Source organism: Ambystoma mexicanum, chromosome 10 (assembly GCF_040938575.1).
Source record: "Ambystoma mexicanum isolate Mex_15411 chromosome 10, UKY_AmexF1_1, whole genome shotgun sequence".
Classification (NCBI taxonomy): domain Eukaryota; kingdom Metazoa; phylum Chordata; class Amphibia; order Caudata; family Ambystomatidae; genus Ambystoma; species Ambystoma mexicanum.
In genome coordinates, this window is record NC_090932.1 from 319,766,453 (window position 1) to 319,791,684 (window position 25,232).

The window sequence follows — 25,232 nt, forward strand, 5'->3', positions numbered from 1 at the left end:
TTATTTATTTCTCAAGTAAGCAGTGCTGAAATAGGGGAAAAACTAGGAACTGAGGCAACGGCTCAGTGTGTGCTATTTATACTGTCATCGACTTCACGTCCGGATGCGGGAATGTTAACCGTTGACGGACATTGACTCGATGCCGCACAGCACCCTCTGCTGCTAAAAAATGTCTGAGACTGCAAGCAGGATATCTGTATATTTAAGATGAGGAATCTGTGGGAGGAACATCCAGTAGAAAGAACATTAGGGGGGTAAGTCATTTGTTCTTCTCATGCATACAAGTACATGTCATGGTTCCTCCTTAATGCCTCCATGCACATTTGTCTAGAACAAAGAGTACAGCAGTACCTTCTCAACGTCACATGCCCTCGGAGGCCACATGCAAAGCAGAAACAATATTCTCCCCTTCAGCTTTCTGCTAACACTGCGGGCTGGACTCCAGCTCCAGGTTTGACACCCAATTCGGACAAGTAGTTCTCAGAAATATCTTTCCAACAGTGTAATTCTATCTTCTATGGGTTAGAGTAGTGCTTTATGCTCTCCCAAAAGTATAGAGGAATGGGGATGGGGTCTAGGAGTAAGGAAAGGTTACTCACTGAAGTGACTACTGTACTACTAGTCCAATGGCCCCTTCCCTCCATACCGCCCACACTCACCCTTCTATCCCAGTAAAACACGAGTTATATAGGTCCTCCTGGCGGTTCAGGGACTGAGGGGAAGGAGCACTGGAGACAGGGTTCAGGGCGTGGCTGCACTTCACGCACTTGGACGGTGCCTGCTCTCTCTAAATTATTAAAGGGAGATCAAACTTGGGCTCGCTATGGCTCCGGTCCTATCCGTGCTCCATGGGAACCTCCATAAGTATGGAAGAAAGGGACATTGAACTAGGAGTACAGTAGTTACTACGAAAAGTAACTTTTCCTTACTTGAAGCAGCCAATATTTATTATGCCCAGCCCCCAGTAATCAGGTCCAAAGAGTTATGGAGAGCAGGGCTTCTGCCAAAACGGATGATTGTAGGGGCCAGCAGAACCCGTGTGACCATCCACAGCAGCTCGTCACACAGCATGCGTCAACGACAGCAGCCGGGTCACCAATGCAGCACCATTATGGAGAATGGGGCCTTAACTCACACAGAAAAATACAGGAGACAACCTGTAAGTAGGGTGACTTCTGGGCAAGTCCATCCATCATCGTCGCCACTGTTATGTTTTGAGTCAAAGGGACATATAATAATAAAACTTGGAGAAATTATGATTTTTAATGTTTCTTTATTCACCTTCCTCAAATTCTGGCACCACCCCATACCATTACGTCACTTACTTTTCCTCTCCTTCTCATCAAACACAGAGAGGACATTACAGCAAGTTAAAAATAAATCTCTTAAATTGCAGAGCACCAAAACTCTAGTTATGATAGATATATGTAAGAGTGACTGGGGAAGAGGGGTGACACACATTCCTTAATAATTGTTTCATCTTTTCCCCTTTTTAGTTTTGGCTATTAGGTGGTGCTAAAGTGCCAACTATAAGCCAAAACTATTCCATTGCCCTACAGCTAGGAGGGAGATGGGATGTGAGGAAGGACACTACTTGTTGTTGTTAATTGGTTAGTTAGCCACCCATTGACGGTCCATGGCCATGCTAATCCTTATGACTGTTCCCTTCCACTACCTGCCCCTTAGTTGCCGAACACACACCTTTCAGGGATCAATTTGAGCTAACATTATCAAGCACTAACTTCAGACTTTGTTTTGAAAATCACCGGCAGGCGCTTACAGCATAGAGGGCCTCATTGCACGTTTAGTGGTATTTCAGCGGTAAACCAGGTAGTACCATTATGGCACTGCCTGGCAAATGCCTATGCCGTGTCTACATAAAAGCCAACAGTGTTGGCTTTGTCACTGCTTTTTGTTCTCTCGCCTTGTTTATCACCTTGTTTGCTTATTTGAGTTCATCACCCAATTAATTAACGCACATGCTTTAGGTTAACAGTGTGTACCCAAATGTGTAAATCGTAGTATGATTGAATGTACCTAATTATTTATATTGTTAAAGTGATTTTGTATGTTACTATGTGAGAGCTTAGAAAAAGAAATAGTAATAATTTGGCCTCCATTGGTTTATTTTTCTTTATAGGCTCTAAATACTTTGTTGACAAACTCATTTGTTTTGCGTGGGCATGAGAAACTCAGATTTGTGCCTGGTACCTTATACCTGATTCTCAAAACCTAAAACTCGAGCAAATCTGGAGATGCCTGGAGCAAATCTTTGTTTATCGCATTTACAAATGAACATCTCAAAGATGCTCCAGGCATCTCCAGAATTGCTCTAGTTTTAGGCTTCGCGAAGCAAGCATAAGGTAACAGGTGCAAGTCAGAGATGTTAACATGCAAGCCCTCATTTGCTTCTCTGAACATTTTGAGAATAAAAGCCTTTGTAAAAATGTTGTCCTCGTCTTCTTTCTTTTTAAGAGTATGGGTCTCATTACGAGTTGCCCGGTAAAACCGGGTTCATTACCGGCATGCCGGAATGAGCGGGTCCGTGCTCGTATGAACCCTCTAATAGCGGGTGATTATGAGTGCGCGAGCACGCGCGTCCCCCCATGCCGGTAGTGGTAATACCGCCATGCCGCTAAAGGGCCTCCAACTCCCCTATACCGGCATCGCGGGACCCGCCCATAGCGGTACCGCCTCATACCAACCCCTAAATACCGGCATGGTAATACCGGCATGGTAATACCGTGTTCGCCAAAAAACGGACCCGGAAATTACATCATCGCGCAGGAACGGGAAATGGGACGGCGGCCATCTTTAAAAACACAATCCATTGCCATCCTCCATAACCACCAGCCGATACTCGGAGAGCACAGCGGAAATCCATAGAGGATGTCAAAGGCTACCAGGAAGACCACCCCCCGGCTGCGTAAACAGCGTTACTCAGACGCAGAGCTCACCATATTAGCGGACACTCTAGCTGCACATGCAGACACAATACAATCCCACGACAAGAAGCGGGAGGTGCAGCAACAAAAGAGGCAAATCTGGCAGGAGGTAGCCCGCAGGGTATCAGCCGTAGGTCCCACCCTGCGCAGTGTGAGGGACTGCAGGAAGCGGTGGGATGACCTCCGGTTGAGGGTACACAATATCATGGCCACCAATCGGAGGGAGGCCATGGCCACAGGCGGGGATGCCCACCCCCCTGCCAAATTGATGCCCTGGGAGGAGACGGCCAGCAGATTCATCAGTCCTGAATCCATCGAGGGATTATGCGAGATGGAGACGGGTGTGGCATCAACCGCGGAAGGAGGTGAGTGACCCTGCAGATCCCTGTAGCACAAGTGAAGTGGTAGAGAATCTATGCAAGGCAATGCATGTCCCAACACCCACATGACCATACCCAAATACAGATGGCGGGCCAAACGCTGCCACACTGAAATGCATGCTGAGTGCCCATCCCTTAACCAACACACAGCCAACACACCTGGAGCTTGCCCATGTGATACTTCACACAAACCCAAAATCAACGGCATGCCACCTGCCATGCAGTGAATGCTTACATGCCCCCTCTGAATACCCTGCGTAACACACCTGTAAGACATGAAAGCATGATCAAATGAATAATGAACAGCACCGCCACTGCCATGACACACCATCACTGATGCCCTGCATCTCTTCTACCCCCCCAGGCACTGATGAGGAAGAAGCAACCCAGGAGACAACTGCGAGGGCGTCCACCTCACACCGTAAGAAGAGGGCAACCACCACCACCACTTCCGCTGGAGACAAGCAGGCCACACCCACACCTGTCCAAGGGGAGTCCCTGGAAGCACCCGCCTCCACTGGGGAAGAACTTGATGCCAGTGTGGAGCCTGAGGGAGACACTGAGGTGACATGCCCGGCCACCCCGAGCCCCGTGCCCACCCCCTCGCCTCAACACCTGCAGTCACCCACCTGCAGTGAAGTTGATCCCTGCCTCCGTGACTGTGACCTACCCACCTCTGAGGAGTCCAGTCCCGAAAATGCCATCCACGTGACTGCACAACCCACCACTCCAGCCCCCTCCAGAACCCTGGAGACACGATTGTCGATGGTGGAGGCCCAACAGGAGGCCATGTTAGACCTACTCCGCCAGTACATAGCGGACGGGGAGGAAACCAGGCGGAGTATTGCTACAGCAATTGCAGGGACCACAGTGGCCATCGAAGCAAACACAGCCGCTGTCAATGCATCGGCTCGGCTAATGAGGGACTGCCTGGGGCCAGTGACACAGGTGCTGACATCAATGCTGCTTCATTTGCACCGGCCACGGCTTGCAGGAGGTGTGGAACCTGCCAACAAATCACCTACTACCTCCACACCAGCTTCATCTGTCCCCACTAGCCCAGTGCGCCACACACGTAGGAGTGCAAGGCACACTGAAATGCCGCCTCTGGACAGGAAGAAGTCCCGGAAGTAGTGTGGGGGGACAATGGTAGTCGGACACAAGGTTGGGGGTGAAGGGGTGCATCTTGTGGAGTCTATTGGGGGTGTTGGTGTTTGTTGGGGGGGTCAGGGAGTTTGTTGGGGGGGACTGGGAGTTTGTTGGGGGGGTTAGGGAGTTTGTTGGGGGGGGTCAGGGAGTTTGTTGGGGGAGTCTGGGAGGGGGGAGTGGGCACATTTTTGCTGTTGTAAATAATACACACGTTGTGATAAGAAAAATCCATGGATGGACATTGTTATTTTTGTGTGCATCCATTTAATGTGGTACGGTGTTCAGTGCCCAACTCCCAACATTCCCTGTGTACATGTCCACATTGGCCCAGTGTCTGACTGACACAAGTCTTTCATAGTCCCTGTGTTTCAGAAGTATTCGTGAATTAGTGCTTGACGTACAGCATGGCCATCCCGTACATCGCGTACTGGCAGGGGGGATACTTCTCCTCCGTCTCCATCCTCATCATCCTCACCCAGCCCATGCATGTCAATGTCAGGTGGCAGTGGTACATTTCTCCGGACGCACATGTTGTGCAGCATGACACAGGCCATGGTGATCTTTGCCACCTTCTCAGGCCTATATAGGAGTGCCCCACCAGACCTGCTGAGGCAGCGGAACCGCCCCTTCAACAGGCCAAAGGTCTGTTCAATCACAACACGGGTACGGGTGTGCACACAATTGTACTCCTTCCCATGGCTGTTCTGCGGGTTAGGCACATGGGTGAGTAGCCACGGTCTCAAGGGATATCCTCCATCACCTGCAAGCAGATTCAAATAGGTGTTTGTCACTCTGAACTGCCTCATTCAGGGAGCACAGTCATGGCGGCAGCTATTTGGTGTGGCCATGCACATGTCCCTGTAAGCATGAAAAAATGTTATCTAGGTGCAATCTATACTGTCATGAGGTGTGGTAGTCTGGATGGCGTTCAATAGATGATGCAGGGTGTAATCATGCATGCTGAGGCAGATATGCTGTGGTAGTGCAACAATGTTTTGACTCCAATTCATGCTGTTCATTATTTACTATGCATGGTCACACTGCCCACATTGCCACACTTGCCAACCTGTTCATTCATGCATTGCTTGCCATCACCATGATGGCCTGGTTGTGCCTCTTACTTGTTCTCATCGATATGCATTATTTGTGATATGTGGCCCAGTGAAGTGTCATGTACCATTTGACTGGTTCAGGTCAGGAGTGTTTGGCTCTGCATGCATTCTCCAATCACCGGCTATTCCCACCCAGGTGCAGTATTCCCCCCTTTATGCATCCCCACACATCAGTACCCCAAAGCACTGCCATGGGACGGCTGTGCAACTCACCAAGCAGCCAGGCACGTGGTCCGGCATGTCGCTCCATGTGATGGGGTAGCGTGGAATTACCCAGTAACATGGAATCATGTGTTGATCCAGGAAATCGGGCGCAGCAATGGGTGATGATCTTCCTGGAGTCACATACCATTTGCACATTGATGGAGTGGTATTTCTTGCGATTGCGGTACACCGCCTCTATGGGATGGGGGACTACCAATTCCACATGGGTGCAGTCGATGGCACCAACACAATTGGGCATGCCTGCCAGTGCATGGAAGCCTACTTTGGTTTCGGCTATCTCCTGGGCAGTCGGTGGTAGGGATATATGGGTGCTTGCGTGCTTCAGGAGGGCATCCAGCACTTGGTTCAGCATGCGTGAAAATAGTGGTTGTGAAATGCCATGCAGCTGGCCCACTGTGTATTGGTAGGTGCCTGTGGCCAGGAAGTGTAGCACAGACACCACCTTTAGTAGTGGGGGGATGGCAGTGCGTATTCCTATGTGGCTGGCAATGTCGTTCTGTATCATGTCCACTATGGTGGTGATGGTGTCACGGTCCAACCGGTACAGGGTGTGGATCTGCTCAGGGGTTAGGTTGAATGGGCTGGGTCTGGTGCGAGGGATTGGTGGCTGCCTACGAGGCACTGGTGGCTGTGCTGGTGGTAATTGCTGGGCCTGTCTCACCCTCCTTCTCCTCCTGCGTCTCCTCTGTGCTGCCTGTTGTTGCTGCTGTAGTTGTTGTTGTTGTTGCTGTTGTTGCTGTAGTTGTAGCAGTATGGGCATGTCCTCCAGTGCCATGATTGCAACTGCTAGTGTTAGCATTTTGGTGTAGGAAGGGGTGTGGTGTGTAGGTGTGCTCCTTTTGTACTGGGCCACTCTACATTGCCTACACCTGTGGGGGGGTTGTGGTGTGTGGGTGTGCTCAGTTTATACTGGCACAGCCTCCATTGACTCCACCTGTGGGGATTGTGTGCACCTGTGGCAGCTGTCTTGTATCCTGCTTGCTGTTTGCGGGTGTACTGAGATGCCTGTATGGCCGGCATCGTGCAGGCCGTGATTACCGGCTTCGCGATGCCGGTATTTGCATGTATGCGTGGGTTGGAATTACCCCCTATTACCGGCATGCCGGTATTTGCTCCCTGAAGGGGCGCGTGTACGCGCCTATGCCCGCTATTAGCGGCACTGTTGTTTAGTGTGCCGCTAATACCGGGTTTGCGGGTCGGAATGCAACAGGACGGTAAACGATGCCGGTATTACCACACCAACATCGTTTTTGCCTTACCGGCATACCTCGTAATGAGGCCCTATGCATTGTAAATATTGCCATTGTGTTTAGTAAAACAGCTAGACATTATTTCTTTACAATTTCTGGCCGAAAGATGGGATCTGCCTTGCGTGGTGCTCCGTCTTTTGTTTAAGGACTGGCATTGATCTGCAGGAAAGAGGGACACATTGCCAGTTTGGAGCGAACATTTTGAGAGTCCCATGCCTCAACTGCATGACTGCTTCTCTAGTGAAGCTCTACCATCAATCCCTGAAGGCCTTGCTGTCTTGTAGAGCCACTAATGAGAACAGCATCAATTATGCCTCCATACAGAGGTTTTGCTATATTGATGTGCAAGGCTCATCCTATAGCATTCATAACATCCATGCACTGCACTTCCATTGCCTCATAATTTTGACAAGGGACACCCATCAGTTCAAAGCGAAGGGACTGCCATCAGGGTCACACTTTGTATGCTGACATATGTTAGGAATATAATAAATTATTGTTAACGCATTAATTGCCATGTTGAATAGGGGATGATAGTTGACTCCCAGGACAGATTTGGATCACCATTTGCTCCTTGGCTGTATGACAATACAAATTCTGCATAGGAAAACAAGTATCAATCAGAACAAATGTTATAGGAGGTAAGTAACATTTTCTTATTTTCAGGTTGATAACTAAATGTACTGAACACATTGCTTATTTATCCTTCCTCACACTGCAGTTAGCATGCATGTCCTTTACTTGTTCTGAAATATTACTTTCAATTGATTTGTAATTTAAACTGTTTTTTTCTTGCAGTTTGAATTTTACAAAAGAAATGAAACATTAGTATTAAATCACATAACAGCAACTATTAATATCGTTGATGCTGTAAGTTGCATTTTTGTTGTATTGAACATAATATTGTACTTTTAATTTCACGTGCAATATTTTTTGCAAAGTATACCATGACGGCCTTTCAGTATACGGAAGAAGAAATTGTAGAATGCAGTGGTAAAATTATAAAATTAAAGATAACTTGATATGACTCATTATAATTCTATGGGCCTCATTACTACCCAGGAGGTAACCAAGGCGCTATTAGCGCCATGGTTGCCACCGGTATTTTACCAACTCCGCCATGGTGAATGGCGGAATTACCGCCCCATTCCAAGGTTGGTGGGGCGGTAATTCCCCATTCACCATTGGCCCTTCCCCATTCTTGCCCCCATAGGACCCAATGGGAATGGGGAAGGTGGTAATTACGGTTCCGCAAATTGCGGTACCGTAATTACCTCGAAAGTCCCTTTGCGGGTTCCTTCCTTAACGGCTGGTAAAACCGTAAGACCCGCAAAGGGACCTCGTAATTAGGCGGTAAGGGTTTAACGGCGCCGACACCTTTAACGGCGCCGTTAACCCCTTACCGCCTGGGTCGTAATGAGGCCCTATGAGTTTAAATCAAAAAGTGGGAAAGATGGAGTTTGAGAAAGAGAAGGAAATGTACTGTTAGCACAATTTTAGCCACAATCTTAAATTTCTATAACTGTGGGAGTCTGCTTTTACCTGGCAGAAAGTAGAGGTTCAGTAGCCATTCTGAAACAATCTCTAGCTTTTTGTGGCCAAAAGGGTAGAATGGTGATAGCGCTTTCTACCACGAGGGAACTCATTTATGTTAGATCTGACTTCTCCATCAATTATTATGCAAAACTCTCTTTGCACAAATGCTCAATATCAGTTAAATCGAGAGATATGGTAACACAGAGGCTGCTTTGAAGATTCAGTGAATTCTCGACTTAATAAGTACCTGCCAGTGATATGTGCTGAGCATCCTAATTAACAAAGCCAAAACTACTTAAACTTGTTAAAGCAGATAACATGTTACTAAACATAATTCAATGGTGACATTGTGTCTGTCTCTAGGGTGTATCAGCTGCATATGTTTTTTATAAGGAGACTGAACTCTTACCAGTTGCATTGAGTCAGCATAAAAGGAGTCTAAGCAAACCATTGTGTTTTCGCCAATAACCGTCACAAAAATGGCTACCCTATCCCAATATGTCTGTGTGACAATCAGACGATAGAATCCAATATGCCCTTTGTGTTGTTTTGGCCAGTTTCTCAAATTGTATCCATTTAAACATTGTAGAGTTGCTTCCATGTTTTAATCATAGTGGATAACCATAGCACTACTTTGCATTAAGCAATAGAGGTCAAACCAAAAAAAAATTATCAAGAATGGCACTGTGATAACAATGGATTGCGATGTCAGAGGAACTGAAGAGAACGTTACATTAAAGTGGTGTAACATTGTTACGACCAATGGAAATACTAGTGAATAGCAGAAAACAAACTGGTGTGTGTAGTGTGTAATGAATTGTTGATATTGAATATCAATGTATTTCTGCATGATTTTAATATATTGGTGGGAGAAAAGGTACTGGAAATGTTTTGTTGCAACTGTATTATTATATTGATATTTATTTGTACTAGGTATATAGTTTTATGGAGAGAAATGATTTTCCAAAATAAACAGAATGAATGACTACTAATATGCATAAGTCCTGTCCCCTTTCCCCCATCCTGTCGGCGTCCCCCAACATAGGGACGGTACCAAAAGCTTTGGCAGCGTAAAATTGAGCTTCCCCTTTAAATTTGGTGTAGCGTGCAGGGGCGCGGCCTTGGGTGTGGGAATGCCCTGCCGAGGCCCGCACTCCAGGGCCTCACCTCAATCCATTTTTCCGCACAGACAGTGTCAGATATGGCAGCTAGCACAGAGACTTTGTTTAGCTTTCCGCTTGCTCACCATTTGTTTTTCAATTCTTACTTAACTTCTCTTTGGTGCCTCGCCTGCCCCTGGCACATGTCGGCCACAGGAGGATTCACAAGATGTGCCTCATGTGACTGTTTGTTCCCGGCCCGACCCCCCCATGCACTCTGCCTTGAGTGCTTGGGGGCCGACCACCGCTGGGACTCATATTTGGCCTGCAGCGCTCTTGCTCACAAGGCATTGAAGAATCATCTGGCATGGTGGAGGGCGATCTTCCACACTTCTCCTCCACCCTACCGTAAGGACTTCATCTCTAGGCCCTCTCGTCAAGACAAGGTAGGCTCTCCACAGCATGGCTCCACAGCGTGGCGACTCCTTCCCAGGCATTCCCACGGATCAGGGTTCTTCGGATTCAGGTTTTGGCAGGCCCAAAGCCTCTAAAACTACTGGCTCCCAAGCCGGGGGGCCAGGGTACCCTACCACGCGATCAGGCTTGTCCTCTTCTTCTAACCCAGGGGCTAAGGGATTGTCGAGTGCTCCCTCCAAGAGTCTGTCCTTGGCTAGATCCAGCACAGCTACCAGCGTAGGTGCTGAGGGCTCCCAGCCAACCGTAGCTAGCTCTGAGGTCATGCATAAGGACGTTACGACTACCAGCTGTCTGGCTGGGCTGAGGGCACAGCACCTACCAGAGAGATCTCTGAGGTCGATGTGTCTGCTTCGGGTGCAAGACCCAAGCTGTATCCTCTCGTGTCTGAGGCCTCTCTTGGCTCAGGGCCTTTCTGCCCTCCGGGCAGGGTGTTGCGCAAGGCTTCAAAATGGCAGAGCGGCACATGGTGGAGCCTGCCAGGCGGGCAACCATCTTGGATCCAGCTCAGGCCACGCCAGAGCTTTCACCCATCAAATGGGCTTTTCAGGATGATCACAGCCCCCTTCCCTCCGGAAGCGGCAGCAGATCTTAGGTGGCAGGTTTCTTGTACCCTCTGGGCTACATCTACCCATCACAGCCGTATTGCTACACATCACTGTTCCTTTCAGGCAGCATGCATGCTCATGCGAAGAAGCTGTTGACCAGCCAGACCCTCACTCGCACTGCTGTCTCACTGGACACCCCCTGGCTCAGTGGCCAGGCTTCAGTCTATGGCCTGAGGTCCGGTACTAGGTCTACATGTACACCTTTGCGCACTGGGATGTTATGCAGGATGCAACAATGTATGATGTTGCACGTGATGTTTGGCCTGTCCAGGAGTACACCCACCAAGTGATCTAGGCAGCTGAATCGTGACTTTGGGAGGCCAATGGGCAGCATAATGATGTCCCTGCTTGCCCTGTGTGCAGTATTTACCTTCCCTGTTGCGTGGTGGTGGGCTCCCTGTAGGGTGTCATGAGGTAGGATGCAATGGATAAACGGCAACACCTGCGTGGAGAAGGGCAGGAATGGTGTCAGTACGCCTTTGGTGTTCCTTCATGGGTCGAGTAGAATGCATGCTAGTTTGCTTTGTGTGGACCCAGTGATGACGTACATGTTTTGCAGTGGTCCGGTGCTTGTGTGTGGATGTGTGTGTGTGTGTGCGTGTAGGGTAAGATGGTGGGAGTTGCAGTATTTACCTATCAGCCACATGTCCATGTAGTGTCCACCTTCCAACTGCGCACGGATGCTGGAGATCCTGAATATTGGCTGTCGTAGACAGAGACCAGGAAATTGGCATACATGTCCATGAAGAGGCCACCAGCATTGCAGACCAGTTGGGCGTTGATGGAGTGCCAGCGGTGCTGATTTCCAAACATGTCCGCTTGGGCTTGGGGTGGGCATAGTGCGACATAGGTGCAGTCGATGGCACAGATGAACCTGGGGAATCGGTGCACCGCGTAAAATGCACAAGCCACCTGTCTATGTTCATCCTGCATCGAGGATATTGCATGTGGACGTGGCCTCGACTGCACAATGTGCTGAATGCCACTTCCTGGTGCAGGGCGTGTGACTGCGTGGCCTGTTAGATGCCTGCAGTGATAACACTGGTCAGCTGGAAGGAGCCAGTGGCAAAGAAGTGCAAGACGGCCAGGTGCTTCACATGTGCCCCGATTGTGATGCCGGAAATGCATTGGAGGGACAGGGCCTCCCTGTCCTTGTCCTGTAGTCCTTTTTCATTTGTGTTCTGTATTGTTTTCTGCCCAGAAGTTCATGTGGGACTCCTGGCAGTGCAACTCTTCCTGTTTTTGGTTTGGTGTAGAGACCCATGGGATACCCTTATGGCACCCATGGGTGGGGGTACAACCCTGTGCCCCTAGTGTATGTTTTTGGGCACCTGTGTGTGGTCCACAGAGCAAGGTATGGGCTGATGGCAGCTCCATGCTGAATTTGACAGGTGCCCTGAGTATCCTCCATTTTGGGATACTCAGGCCCTGCCATTGGAATCAGTTGATTCCTGATAGGAAACAAGATGGCCCCTGTGGCCTCTTGCTTTCTATTGCCTGTTACCTTGTTTTCCCAAAGTCCTGGGAAGCCCTGACTCTGTCCCTTCCCCCCGACTGGCTGTTGGGTGGAAGGTTCATATATGGTGTTGTTTTGAAGTCCATGCCAGACTGGCTGGGGCCTTCCCAGTGACTGTATGTTGTGGGTACACCCTGTGGGTGGGACCTGGGTGAATGGAGTGTGTGACCAATAGGCACTTCTTGTTGTGGATGTCTAGTATCTGGTGGTTGACACAATGACTGAGACAGCCCTGCCCGGAGCTGGTGTGAATGCAGTGTGTAGTGTTGAATGGTTGGGTACTTGTCCCAATACACATTCCTTGTGAGTGTCTGAGAGGCAGGAGAATGGCCTGAATGCACTGTATGTCTGATTGGCTGACTGACTGCTGAAGTGATTGGTTGCCTGAGTGTGACCCAGCAGAATGAATGAGAGATCAACTAGTATATCTGTGGGCCTCTCACTGCCACAATTCTTTCAGAAGCTGAAGTTGAAACTGACGCTTGATCTCGAGAACCGAGCCTGAAGAAGAAGGTTGACTGCTGTCTCCCTTTGCCGAAATCCGAAAGCCGCTGTGACGTCGAGTCTGATCCAAGAGAGAACCTGGTTAGGCGCCCTCTTCCCGTGCTCCGAAGGACTAACGAGCACCGCTAACCATCGCCAAAACTCCATGGAAGTCAGACCCTCGACAGGCTGCCGACGGGAGACGGGGACCGCCGAGGAGAACGAAGATAAGCACTTTCCTCGAGGGATCTCGATGATCTGTGACTCCAACTTTAAAGGGAGCCGCTCAAGAAAGATCCGTCGATGACCCGTTGTCGAACTCTGCTATTCCAGGTACATTGGGGTGGTAGAAACATTTTAGAAGGGAATAAGACAAATTGAACAATATATGGACTGTGCTTGTGGTGTATCTTTATTTTACAGGTTTCCCAGCGGGGGGCTCTCCACACAGAACTATGTCTCGGTAACGGGCAAGTATTCTGCCTATTGTTCTAACCAACTGCTTTCCTCCTATGTCTATTGATGGTTACCTTTATTAATTGATATGTCACACATTTAACCAGAGTACAGTTGATGCACTTTAATGAAGTCTGATAATAATTGTGGTACCACTTAGAACTGTATATATTTGCCATTGTAGATTAACTGAGCACAAAGTTAGTTATTGTGATTGTGTATATAACCTTGAACCTTAATTATATGAAGACTGTGTTTTAACTAATACAGTGTGTGGACATTCCTTTGTGGGTGCTTGGGGACTACACTGTACTTAAGAACCAGCCTGCATCACCTCCTGAGAAGCTAGGCCTTGATTGCCTGTCCATTGCTACCGTAATAGAGAATCTTGGCTGGGGTCCTCTCTGCCTCTCCTCTACCATATAGAGCGCAGAAGTACAGAGACCCCCCTCCAGTCTTTACACCGATGACATGTGGCCGCGCAGTGGTGGGTGCAAAGCGCCCACCCACTTCTGCAGCATGTTCATCATTATGTGCAGAGGGAAGAAATACCTTCCTTAGACCTTCCGTGTCAGACTTGCCAGAGAGGGTAACCCTGGTGGGGAAGAGCCGCTCCCTCTGTCTCCTCCTCGGCTGGGGTGAGGCAGTGGCTGCAACTGAACTGCAGTGGCGTGTCATTGCTGCAGGTAGAGCGCTATCGCTGAATCACAGGTATACATTTCCTCGGATGGGGGCATGGAGTGCTGCTGTGTGCCTGTATATGGGTTTATGTGGCATCATGCTATGTGTGCTGATGTGCATCGTCAATGTGGTGGTTGGTTTGCTTGCGTGGGATGTTCTGCAGCTGTGTGTGTGTGTGGGGGGGGGGGTTCAGGTGTGTCTTGTTTGCTAGTGTTGTGTATGTGTTTTGCATGAGGAAGTTGTTTGTTTTTGAGATGTTGCACATATGATGTGGCAGTATGTGTGTTTTATGTGTTCTGTGGTGTGTTACGGGGCGTCTGTTGTTTTGTGTGTCCTGGCTCCTCTCTGGTGATTGTGGGTGCTGTAATGTAATTTCTGATAGTTATTTTGCATTGATAGTGATTGTTTGGTGTTTTTGGTATTATTTACATGGTGTAGTTCTGCTTTGACAAAAGTTCTTTTTCTTGGCTTCTGACTTTCTGTCGTTTAGTCGTAAATCCTTTTCATACATGGGTGTGTGTTACCGCCACCTAAGTTGCCACTCTTGTTGGGCGTATGTTGGACTTACAACTTGTATCTTCCTTGTTAAATTGGGCTATATATTGGTCTATCTGTGTATGCATTTGGTTTAATTTGCAAAGCTGGAGGTGAACTTCCAGCGATGGCCAATAGGGGCACTGTGGAGTGTTTGACTTGGCTCCAATGGATTGTCCTATTTTTATATATATATATATAAATATATTTATATATATATAAATAAATAAATATATATATATATATTTTTATTTATTTATTTCAGTAAAAAAACTTTGAGAGAGTTAAAGTCATGAGATTTAACGCAACAAAACCCTTGAATTTCACAGCTCACGTTTGAAGAAAGTTCACTTTAACTGTGCCCCCTGTTGTGCAGTGTATGACCACAATGATGACATCACAGATTACATCACTGATTACATCATACATGACATCACTGATGGAACCACTTATGGCGTCACTAATTACATTATACATGATGAGATCAATAATTCTCCAGCATTGGATCTTTCATGGATTCACATGCTGTTAATATTCCCCGTCGTTAGGCTGGGAATCCCCAGTTATCTTTTCCTAGGGAAAAACGTTGACACCTTGAGTGTCCCATCAAACGTAGTTTAAACCCAACCAATAGGACGTTGAGTGTATAGCTCCGCCCCAGCAGCTTCCACTCAGATTTCAACCGTCTTTCTAGCTGGTGGGATTCCTTGCGTTTTTCTCTTCAAGAAGACATTTGGGGTCATTACGACCCTGGCGTTAAGGGTTTAACAGCGCCGTAAAAGGTGATGGCGCCGTTAAACCCTTAACGCCTGATTACGTGATCCCTTTGCGGCTCCCGACCTTAACGGCGGTCTGGACCAGCCGTTAAATTAGGGACCTGCAAAGCGACTTCTGAGGTAATTACGGTACCGCAATTTGCGCTACCGTAATTACCGCCTTCCCCAGCCCCATTGAGCACTATGGGGCAAAAATGGGAATGGGAAAGGGCCAATGGTAAATGGGGAATTACCGCCCAGCCAACCTTGGAATGGGGCGGTATTTCCCCATTTACCATTGGCAGACTCGTTACAATACCGGCAGCAACCATGGTGCTAATAGCGCCATTGGTTACCGCCGGTGTTGTAATGAGGGCCATTATCTTTACACACAAACACTATATTTGTTAACTCTACATTCAAACAGGAGCAACCAATGACTCATCTACGGTGTTGGTTACGACCATGGTGACCGTTGGACCTAAACAATCTTTATTCAGGCCCTGTGGAACCTGCGGCCTAAAAAACGTCTGTGAAGGTCACAGGCACATAGACTGCATATACTGCCTATACCCTAGCCATTCCTCTGAAGAATGTGAGATCTGTCAAGAGTTTTTCTCAGAAAACCCTCAGAGACAGGAAGTGTCGACTGATTTGTTGGCTTAATGAAGGGGCATACACAGCATCAGGAAGGCAGGCTCATCAAGGAGTGGGAGAGCTACCACCCCCCTCTGGCAGGCGTTCGCCATCAAGCCACAGGTCCAGGTCGGAAGAACGACCTATGAAAAAAAACACAGGTGAGCCACAATCTTTGACGAGCCAGTATAAGACTACATCACAACCCCATTCTCCTACTAAAAAGAAGCCGGTTAGCAGCAAAGGCTCCCGGTCCATGTCTAAACAGTCATCGAAAACCCTGACGACGAAAAAAACATCGTCAAAACACAGTCTTCCATTCGTCAAGATCATCCTCTCCGACAAAGGAAAAACACAAGACCAAATCGTCCACGAACACTCCACCTTTGCCGACGAAGAAGAAACACCACTCATCGTCATAGTCTCGTACTTCTAGAGAAGGGCACAGATCCTCCTCTTGACAAGAGTCGTCCATGAGACATCCTCCGATGAAATCGACGACAGTACATACTTCGACAATGAAATCGAAACGAAATCGGAACATTCCTCGTTTACGACCCACTTGTTGACGGCGAAAAAACAAATATCTTTAGGGAGTGTAGCTGTAGTTCAAACATTCCCATCAAAGACTTCTACCGGGGTTCAGTCTGAACAACCTATCCAACAGCTACAGCAGGAAAATATGCTATCCTGTACTAAAGGAATACTGAAAACTCCAATGGAGGAACCAACGGAACGCAGGAAACTTCCTCTGGGTGTGTCACCCATAGCCTACACCAATATCATGCCAGATGAATTCCTACAACATGGGATAACATCTGACTTTGAACCTCCAAGAGAGGAGTGCCCAGGGGTCACGGATTACGATTCTGAAGAATGCAGGATCCAACCCCATTTACAGGACAGATCTTCCAGTCACCTCCAATCAAGAGGGAAAGAAACACCACTAAGAGTACAGAGTGTACTCCTTGGTTTTCCATCTGTACCATCGGGAAAAGGAGGTATGACATCAACATACCCTCTAATAAATCTGCAATCTCTACTCTCCTTACAAGTACTTTCAACTCTGCAAACTCTGCTAGGGCAACTCAATGCTAGGCTCCCACCTCCTCAGCCTCAAGGGATCCATCAATGCAGGAAAGAACAGGTAATACCAGGTTAGCAGGCAGTACAAGGAAGAGATCAAGGGCATTCGTCCAGGGACCACGCCAAATGTCCACGTTTGGCACACAGATCGCAATCTCCACCTAGATCTCCACCTCCAAGAAGAGAGAGCCCGCGAATAGGCGAACAAGAAGAAGGGGAGCTAGTGGATACAGATCAGGACACCGGTCCAAGGGACACAAGCTCTACCGCCTCTTCCAACTCTCCTCACCAAGATGATCCATGGGATACAGATGATCCAGACCAGGGTAGTCCAGCACAACCCTCTTCTCCAGACGACATTGGTGCTTCCCACACATTTGGGCTAACTCTTGCAGAGGAAAAAAAAGACTTTCTCTTTAATCACATTGGTAAGCGCAGAAAAGCTGTGTTTGCAATACCCATCCTAGATCATGTTTGGCAAGAGGGGTTGAGAACCCTGAAACATCCTTTCTCTGAACCTGCAGTAAAAGGGAGACTAGACAAGAAATTTAAGGCACCGGATACGCAGTGGCATAACACAAAATGTGGGGGCCCCCCTGCGAGCCATGCTGAGGCGGCCCCCCAACTCGGCAACAAATCACGGGTCCTGCCACACACTGGGCCGGCCTAGATTATCACGCTTGCACAATACGCATGAACGTGCTGCTGAAGGGGTATACTGCACACTGTACTAGGAGAAAGATATAAATATGTGTTGTAATGCAATAGACAGCACACTTTCTGAGAAAAATTGGCTAAAAAGCCAGAGTGTTGCCATTGTTTTGTAGGGTAACACCAATCCAATACATGCAAGTCACCAACAGTGCACAGGAACATTAATGCGTTGCTATTAAAAATGCCATAGCACATTGAAAACATGTCCCACTGGCTGCACAATGTAGACCGGTATAGATGTTATAACATTACAGTAAAGCATGCCAGGCCACATTTAGACATACCTAGACTGTTGCGCAAAAAAGCCAGTTGAAGCAATAACACTCATCAAGAAGAGAGCACACATTGAAGCCCGGGTCTCTGCTGCCTCTAACAACTTGGACTGCCCCTCCCAGGTTCAACTTGGTCCCTTTCTCTCTGCCACCTCTCTCTCTACCTGTGGCATTCCCCAGGGCTCTATACTCTCACCCTGGTTTTTCAATCTCTACTTGGCCCCTTTGGCCCACCGGATCTCTACCTTCTCCTCTAACTGTGTTAAGGGGATGACACTCAGATTCCCTTCAGGCTCCTCTCATCTCTTGCTCATTCCTGACTGTCTATCCGTGATTCAGGATTGGTGCACCTCCAATGATATCTACCTTAGTGCCATTAAGATGGAGATCCGTCTCATTGGGACCCCTGCCCCTGCTTTCCCTCTCTCACTCTGGCCGCCCACCTTGGGCCCTCTTCTTTCTCCTTCCTGTGAGGCAAAAAAACCTTTTGTGTCATCTTCGACTCCACTCTCTCTTTCTCTCCTAGCATCTCGGACATTGCCAAGAAGTCCCACTACCTACTAGCTGCTCCTCCTCAAAGGGACTCTTCCCTTTCTCACTTTCCCCCAGAAGCTCACTGTCTCCAGAGCCCTGTTTTTCTTTAGGCTGCACTACTGCATCAGCCTCTATCTCAAGCTGTCTTCCTCTACTCTCCGCCCTCTGCAACTATTCCAGAACAGGACAGTGAGACTTATCCTTGGCCACAAGCCCAGGGATCATATCTCTACAGCTCTGAAATCTCTCCACTGGCTCCCGGTTGTTGCAAGAATCAAGTTCAAGAACCTTTGCATTCTCCACAAGGCTTTCTGGGGTCTGGCCCACACTACATCCAACGCTCTCTTCCAAAATACCTTTTTTCCCGAGCCCTTCCCCGGCTACCTCCAACTCTCTAAGGGCTAGAAGCTTCTTCAGGCAGAGAGTGGGGGTAGATCTCTCTCCTCTGCAGATTGCTCCCTCTGGAATGGCCTCCCTGTCCCTCAGACTTTAGCGGACCACCTGATGTTCTGGAAGCAGCTCAAAACATTCCTCTTCTCCTCTGCTTTCGCTCTCTCCCTCCCCTGCTGATCTACCTGACCTACCTGTATGCTGTACTGACCAGTTGCTTGGCTACCCTCAGAGTCTCACTGAGTCCAGGCTCTTTCTTGATCAGTCATCCTTGCACTGCCTCCGGCCTACCACGCACTTAGGGACTGTAACTGTAATCCTACAGTCCCTTCTTCTCCTTGCACTACCGAGAGCCTCAATGTCCTAGCTGCACTTACTCAGAGCATTACAGCCCTGTTTTTCCCTCCCTTCTTCCTTGCACTTCCCCCCTCCAATTCCCATAGCATTTCTCATTCTCGCACTTGCACGATTTGAATGACACAAGGCCTAGTAAAATCATTTGTCTTGTCCACCCGCTATCTTCACTCCATTGCTTGTCGCGCCAAGAAACACATGTGTCTAGACGGGTTATAATAAACTTATATCATAAAATTTTTATCACAGACTGTCAAAAAATATACAATGCTGCAGTAAGAAATGGCTAGACTGGCAGCACCCAAATTCCAATCTAGCCAGGTAATTACACTTAGCAGGACTGCTTTATCAGAAATGCGCAGTTAAAAAAAAGTCATACCAAACTGAGGAATAACTAGACTGGGTGCACCAAAATGCCTCTGTAGCCACTAATACCACATATCATGCCTGCTTAGCCTGGACATGGACAACCATTATGATTTATCGCACAATCCCACCACCCACACATCCCCTCTCCCTCCCATGCCCTACCCCAACCTCCAAAATCAGCTCCTTGGCCCAGAATTACAGTCACTTCCCTCTTCCTTGTCCCAGAGCTTACGTTTGAGGCTCCTTGCCTCATAGGTAAGTACTGGGATGAGGAAGAGTGGGATTAGGAGTAATGAATATAGAGGTAGCTAAGTCAGGCATTACCTGCATGTACCTCTACCTCTTCCCAGTGCTTGTGTATGAGGCATATTCCCTCCTACACAAGTACTGCCTCATACACAAGTACAGGGACAAGGTAGAATAGGGCTAAGAGTAATGACGATTACCAATAAGTAATTAAGGCATTAAACACAAGTAGGGGCCTAACAATATTCAGTTGACTGGGCTACAGCACTCACCCCCAGAAACTTTGGGCTATGTTGACTCAACCTGGCTGACCTTCAGAGCAGGATAGAGATGACCGGACAGAACAGGACAGAGATGTTAAATGGCACCTGGGTTTTGCTGTTAACAAGGGCCCAGTAGTTACTAACGTAAAGCATTTCACTGTTAGTACCTGCATCCAAATGCCAAATTTTTTAGGCAATTGAAATTGTGATGTGGGTTTAGTACTTTCATGCCAGGGAAGTGATTGGAAGGGTAGAAAGAGAACAGGAGACTGTTCATTCTCACAACAGTTCGTAAGTGGTGCTTTCACGCTTAAAGGAGAGAGTAAACTGCTTGCAACATTGAAGCTGCACCAGAATAGTCTAATTAAAATGCGTAAAGAAGTTAGATGCCCCCACACAAATAAGTTTGCCTCCCCCACCACCCGTGAAGTTAACACCTCTTCGAAAATTTGAAGGATCAGCCCCCCAAAATGTAGGTTTTGTTGTGCCCCTGAACACAAGCACAAACACCATTCACCATATACACGCATGCACACCCAGCCATCCTTGCATTTAAGTGTGCACTCTTTCACCATACAGGCACACCTAGGCAGCCATTCATACATTTGTGTGCACCCTTTCACCATACACTCACACAGGCAGCCACCTCCACATTTAAGTGTACACCCTTTCACAATAACTCACACACGTCATTGGGTTGAGGGGAGCCCTATTACATAAAAAAGAAATTGGGCCTCAGAAAGTTTGCTAGTCTGGTAACAACGGTACCGGTAAGCTTGCCGGTACCGTTGTTACCAGACCAGCAAACTACAAGTTCTGCTCCCGGGTGCCCTCCCGCCTGCCAGGTCTGACCTGGCGGGCATACCGGCACCCGCGAGCAGAGCATGCCTGATGCACCGGCACCATTCTGAATGGTGCCGGTGCATCCGAGCTCCCCATTCCCATTGAACCCTATGGGGATCAAATGGGAATGGGGAGCATTTTTTCCGGTGCCCGCGAATGGGCAATTACCGGGTCCGGCAGGGCCGTAATGATCCGGTAATTACCCATTCACGGGTGCCGGAAAAAAGCGCAAGTTTGGCGGTAGCCTGCCGGTTTTACCGGCAAGGCTACCGCCAAACTTGTAATGAGTCTGATTGTTTCTTTTTGAAATCACTCTGACTTCATAAAGAAATTATTTCTGTTAAGGACCAAACCATAACGGAAATCATTTCTTTATGAAGGCAGAATGACTTCAAAAATAAACTATTTCTTTTTGAAGTCATAGGGCTCCCCCGCCCCATGACATGGAGGCCTCCAGCCTGGGGTCTTCCATGTCATGGGGTAAACGGGAGCCCTCGGACTTCAAAAAGAAAGTTTCTTTTTGTAGTCACTCTGTTTTCATAGAGACATTGCCTCATTACACGGAAGGCGGTGAGCCATGGCGCTATTAGCGCCATGGCTCATGCCGGTAAAATACCCGCACCGCCTTGGCGGAAAGGGGATTTACCGCCCCATTCCAAGGTTGGTGGGGCGGTAAATCCCCCTTCCGCCATTGCCCTTCCCTATTCCCATTTCTGCCCCATAGGGCTCTATGGGAATGGGGAAGGCGCTAATTACGGCACCGCAATTTTGCGGTGCCGTAATTAGCTCCGAGGTCCCTTAGCGGGTTGGTTTTTAACGCCTGCAAAAAGCAGGCGTTAAAGCACCAACCCGCTAAGGGACCTCGTAGTAATGCGGTAATGGTTAACGGTCACCGTTACCATTAACGGTGGCCGTTAACCATTACCGCCTTCCGTGTAATGAGGCCCATTATTTCTGTTGCAGAAATAATGTCTTTATGAAGGCAAAGTGATTTCAAAAAGAAGTTAAAAAAATTAATATTTTGAAAACAAAACACACTGTGGGGGCTGCGGGGGCCCCTGTTACGGCAGTGCGGATACAACACCTAAATGTCTAACCTCTCATCCCTCTCCAGAGTCTGTAGTGTCAGTGGCAGCAAGTTGCAAAGCGTGTACACAACACAAATGCGCTACACCCCCGGACAATGAGGTCTGAAAAATCTATGCTTTCGGCAAAAAAGTGCAAACCATTGGGCAACAACAGTTAAAGTGGCCAACACCCTGGAGGTAGTGCCCCGCTACAACCGTGAAATGTGGCACTGGTTGGCTTACTTATTAGAGCATTTGCCAGACCAACAGCGAAAAGAGGCTCTGACACTTGTACTTGAAGGCGAGGAGGCCTCAAACCACAGTATCAACATTGCAGTGGATCCCGCAGAGACGGGATTCAAGCAAATTGGTAATGGGGTCGTCCTAAGAAGACAAGGATGGCTACGCTCCCCCAACTTTAGACAGGAGGTGCAACATAAGGTTGTCGACATGCCGTTTAAGTGAGAGAACTTTTTGGGTGAAAAAATCGATGAGGCCCTTAAGGCAATGAAGGCAGACTCAGATACTGCTAGATCATCAACTGCCCTACAGGGCAGAAGTTTTTTTTGGCCCTTTCAAGGGGCCTCAGGTCAAACCAGATCGTCATCCGCAAGGGACAACAAGAACTACAAAAGATCCATCTACTACTCCCAGGGATACAGAAGTAACTACCAGTTCTCCCAACGCAGCAGGGATTACCACCAAGTACAATGCAAACGCGGATCGGCCACCTCGCAAAGAGGTAGGCAGAACAAAGCCCAGCAATGACTGCCTCATATGACTCCCACACCAGTGGGAGGAAATGTAGCATTTCATTTCGACAGGTGGCAAGCAATTACCCAAGACAGATTGGTGCTAGACGCCATCCAACACGGCCATCTGTTGGAGTTCAAACGCACACAGAAACCCTTATGTCCCATAGCGGTGTCACATCCACACCTTCGAATTCTCCAACAAGAAGTGCATCAAATGTTAATAAAACAGGCAATAGAAAAAGTTCCTCCTTCATTGTGGGGAAAAGGGGTATACTCAAGATACGTTGTAGTAAATAAGCCGGACGGGAAGTGGCGTCCAATCGTGGACTTAGGAAAGTTAAACAAAAACATCAAGAAACAAAAGTTCAAAATGGTCACACTACAAGACGTTATTAAGGATGTACAACCTCACAAACACCTGGTGGCTTTCAACCTGAAAGACGCCTACTTTCACATCCCAATACATCCAAGACACCGACAGTATCTCAGGTTCAAGGTTGGCGAAAGTCATTACCAATTTCGAGTCCTTCCATTCAGCCTCAAATAACCCCAAGGACTTTCACCAAATGCCTGGCACCAGTGGCAGCTTTCCTCAGAAAACAGGGCTACCATTTCTACCCATCCCTAGAGAACTGGTTGGTTCGAGCCCCAACATGTCAAGACACTATGGTTTCTCTGAAACAAACAGAAGCTCTCCAACAGTTGGGATTTACAATCAATTACGCCAAATCTTGCGTAGTGCCATCAGAATGTTTGGTGTTCCTGGGCGCACAGTTCCTCACGGGACAAGGCCTCGTCAGACCCTCAGCCGACAGAGTGCAAAAGTTAATAACCCTGACAGGTTGTTTCACTCCAAACAAACAAATCATGGTGCACAGATACATGGCTCTACTAGGGACCATGTGATCCTGCATTCAACTAATACCCAATTGCAGGCTAGACATACGACCGGTACAGCGATTTCTAGCTACCAGATGGTCCCAGACACAAGGTTCCTGGGGAGACAAGATAACCATTACCCCGACTCTCTCAAAGTCACTGAAATGGTGGGTGGTCCTCGACAACATCTCAAAAGGGATGCCACTAGTAGTCCCACTCACAAACTTACTATTGTGACCGGTGCTTCCCTGGCGGGTTGAGGAGCTCTCCTAGGCAAACAACAGATCAAAGGTCTGTGGACTCCGGAAGAATCGACCCTGCACATCAATGTCCTGGAGCTGCGAGAAGTTCATTGGGCCCTGAGGTCTTTCCTTCCACTAATCAAGAATTCAGTAGTGCGAATCCTCACGGACAATACCACCACAATGTTTTACCTGCGCAAGCAAGGCGGAACAAGGTCAAAAACCCTGTTTCAAGAAGCTCAAACCATTTGGCCCTGGTCCATTCACAACACCATCGCTTTGCAAGCATTCCACCTTCCGATGATACACAACTAACAGGCAGACAACCTCAGCAGGGACTCTACGCAGTCCCATGAATGGCACCTGCACGACAACCAAATAACCAAGATCTTCTGAGCGTGGCACCAGTCTTCTCTGCATCTCTTCATCACAACGTGCAACAAACAGTTCAAAGAATTTGCGAGCAGTTTACCTCACACCAGCTCTCACAGGAGCGCGTTCTCGTTCCAATGGACCGGCATCTTCGCATATGTCTTCCCACCATTCCCACTGACCAGGAAGACAATCCAGATTATCCGCAGATACCATTGCAAGATAATCTTGGTGGCACTGTACTGGCCCAGACAAACCTGCTCCTCAGACCTTCTTCAGCTGTTGGCGGACAACCCAATCCATCTGGGGTCTCACGCCGACCTCCTGTCACAGAACAACGGTGCAATTCAGCATCACGACCCAGGCTCCCTTCAAGCTGACAGCGTGTTTTCTGATCACACCGAATTGGGCCACCTAGACATCCCGCAGAAATGCCAGAATATACTAGCCACAGCTACGGCACCTTCTTCTAACAACTCCTACAACCAGAAATGGAAAAGGTTCTGCGCATGGTGTTCACAGTAGTCCAACCTTCAACCACTGGCCATACAGCCACAACAGGTTCTTCCCTATCGACTAAAGCTGGCAAATGAAGATCTTGCGATCTCCTCCATAAAAGTACATCTGGCAGCAGTCTCCAGCTTCACCAGAAAAAAAGGAAAACTCCCTCTTTACAGCGACAGGCTGCTCACGCACTTCCTAAAAGGGCTTTTTCGCACTTTTCCACCAACGCAAAGAATTCCACCGGTTTGGAGCCTAAATCTAGTCCTAGCCGGCCTCATGAAACCCCCTTTTGAACCTCTCTCTTCGGTTCCCATCAGGTTTGTAACCTGCAAAGTGGCGTTCCTTATCGCCATTAGATCCTCAAGACGAGTCTCTGTACTACTGGCCTTAGTGGTGGACCCTCGGTACATCCGATTTGCAAAGGACAAAGTAATCCTATCCACCAATCCTCAGTTTATCCTAAAAGTCCCATCTGAATTCCACAATAATTCAACTATCACCC

The 25,232-nt window shown here is 48.2% G+C and overlaps 1 protein-coding gene across 1 annotated transcript in view; it reads left to right on the plus strand.

Annotated features, from left to right (window-relative positions):
• The window catches only part of LOC138493169 (disintegrin and metalloproteinase domain-containing protein 9-like), a 4,098,706-nt gene that overhangs the window by 1,424,264 nt on the left and 2,649,210 nt on the right, over positions 1–25,232 (plus strand). The window contains exon 8 of the mRNA XM_069620352.1: positions 7,860–7,931. Coding sequence (XP_069476453.1) covers positions 7,860–7,931 — 72 coding nt within the window. The remainder of the gene's footprint in view (positions 1–7,859; positions 7,932–25,232) is intronic.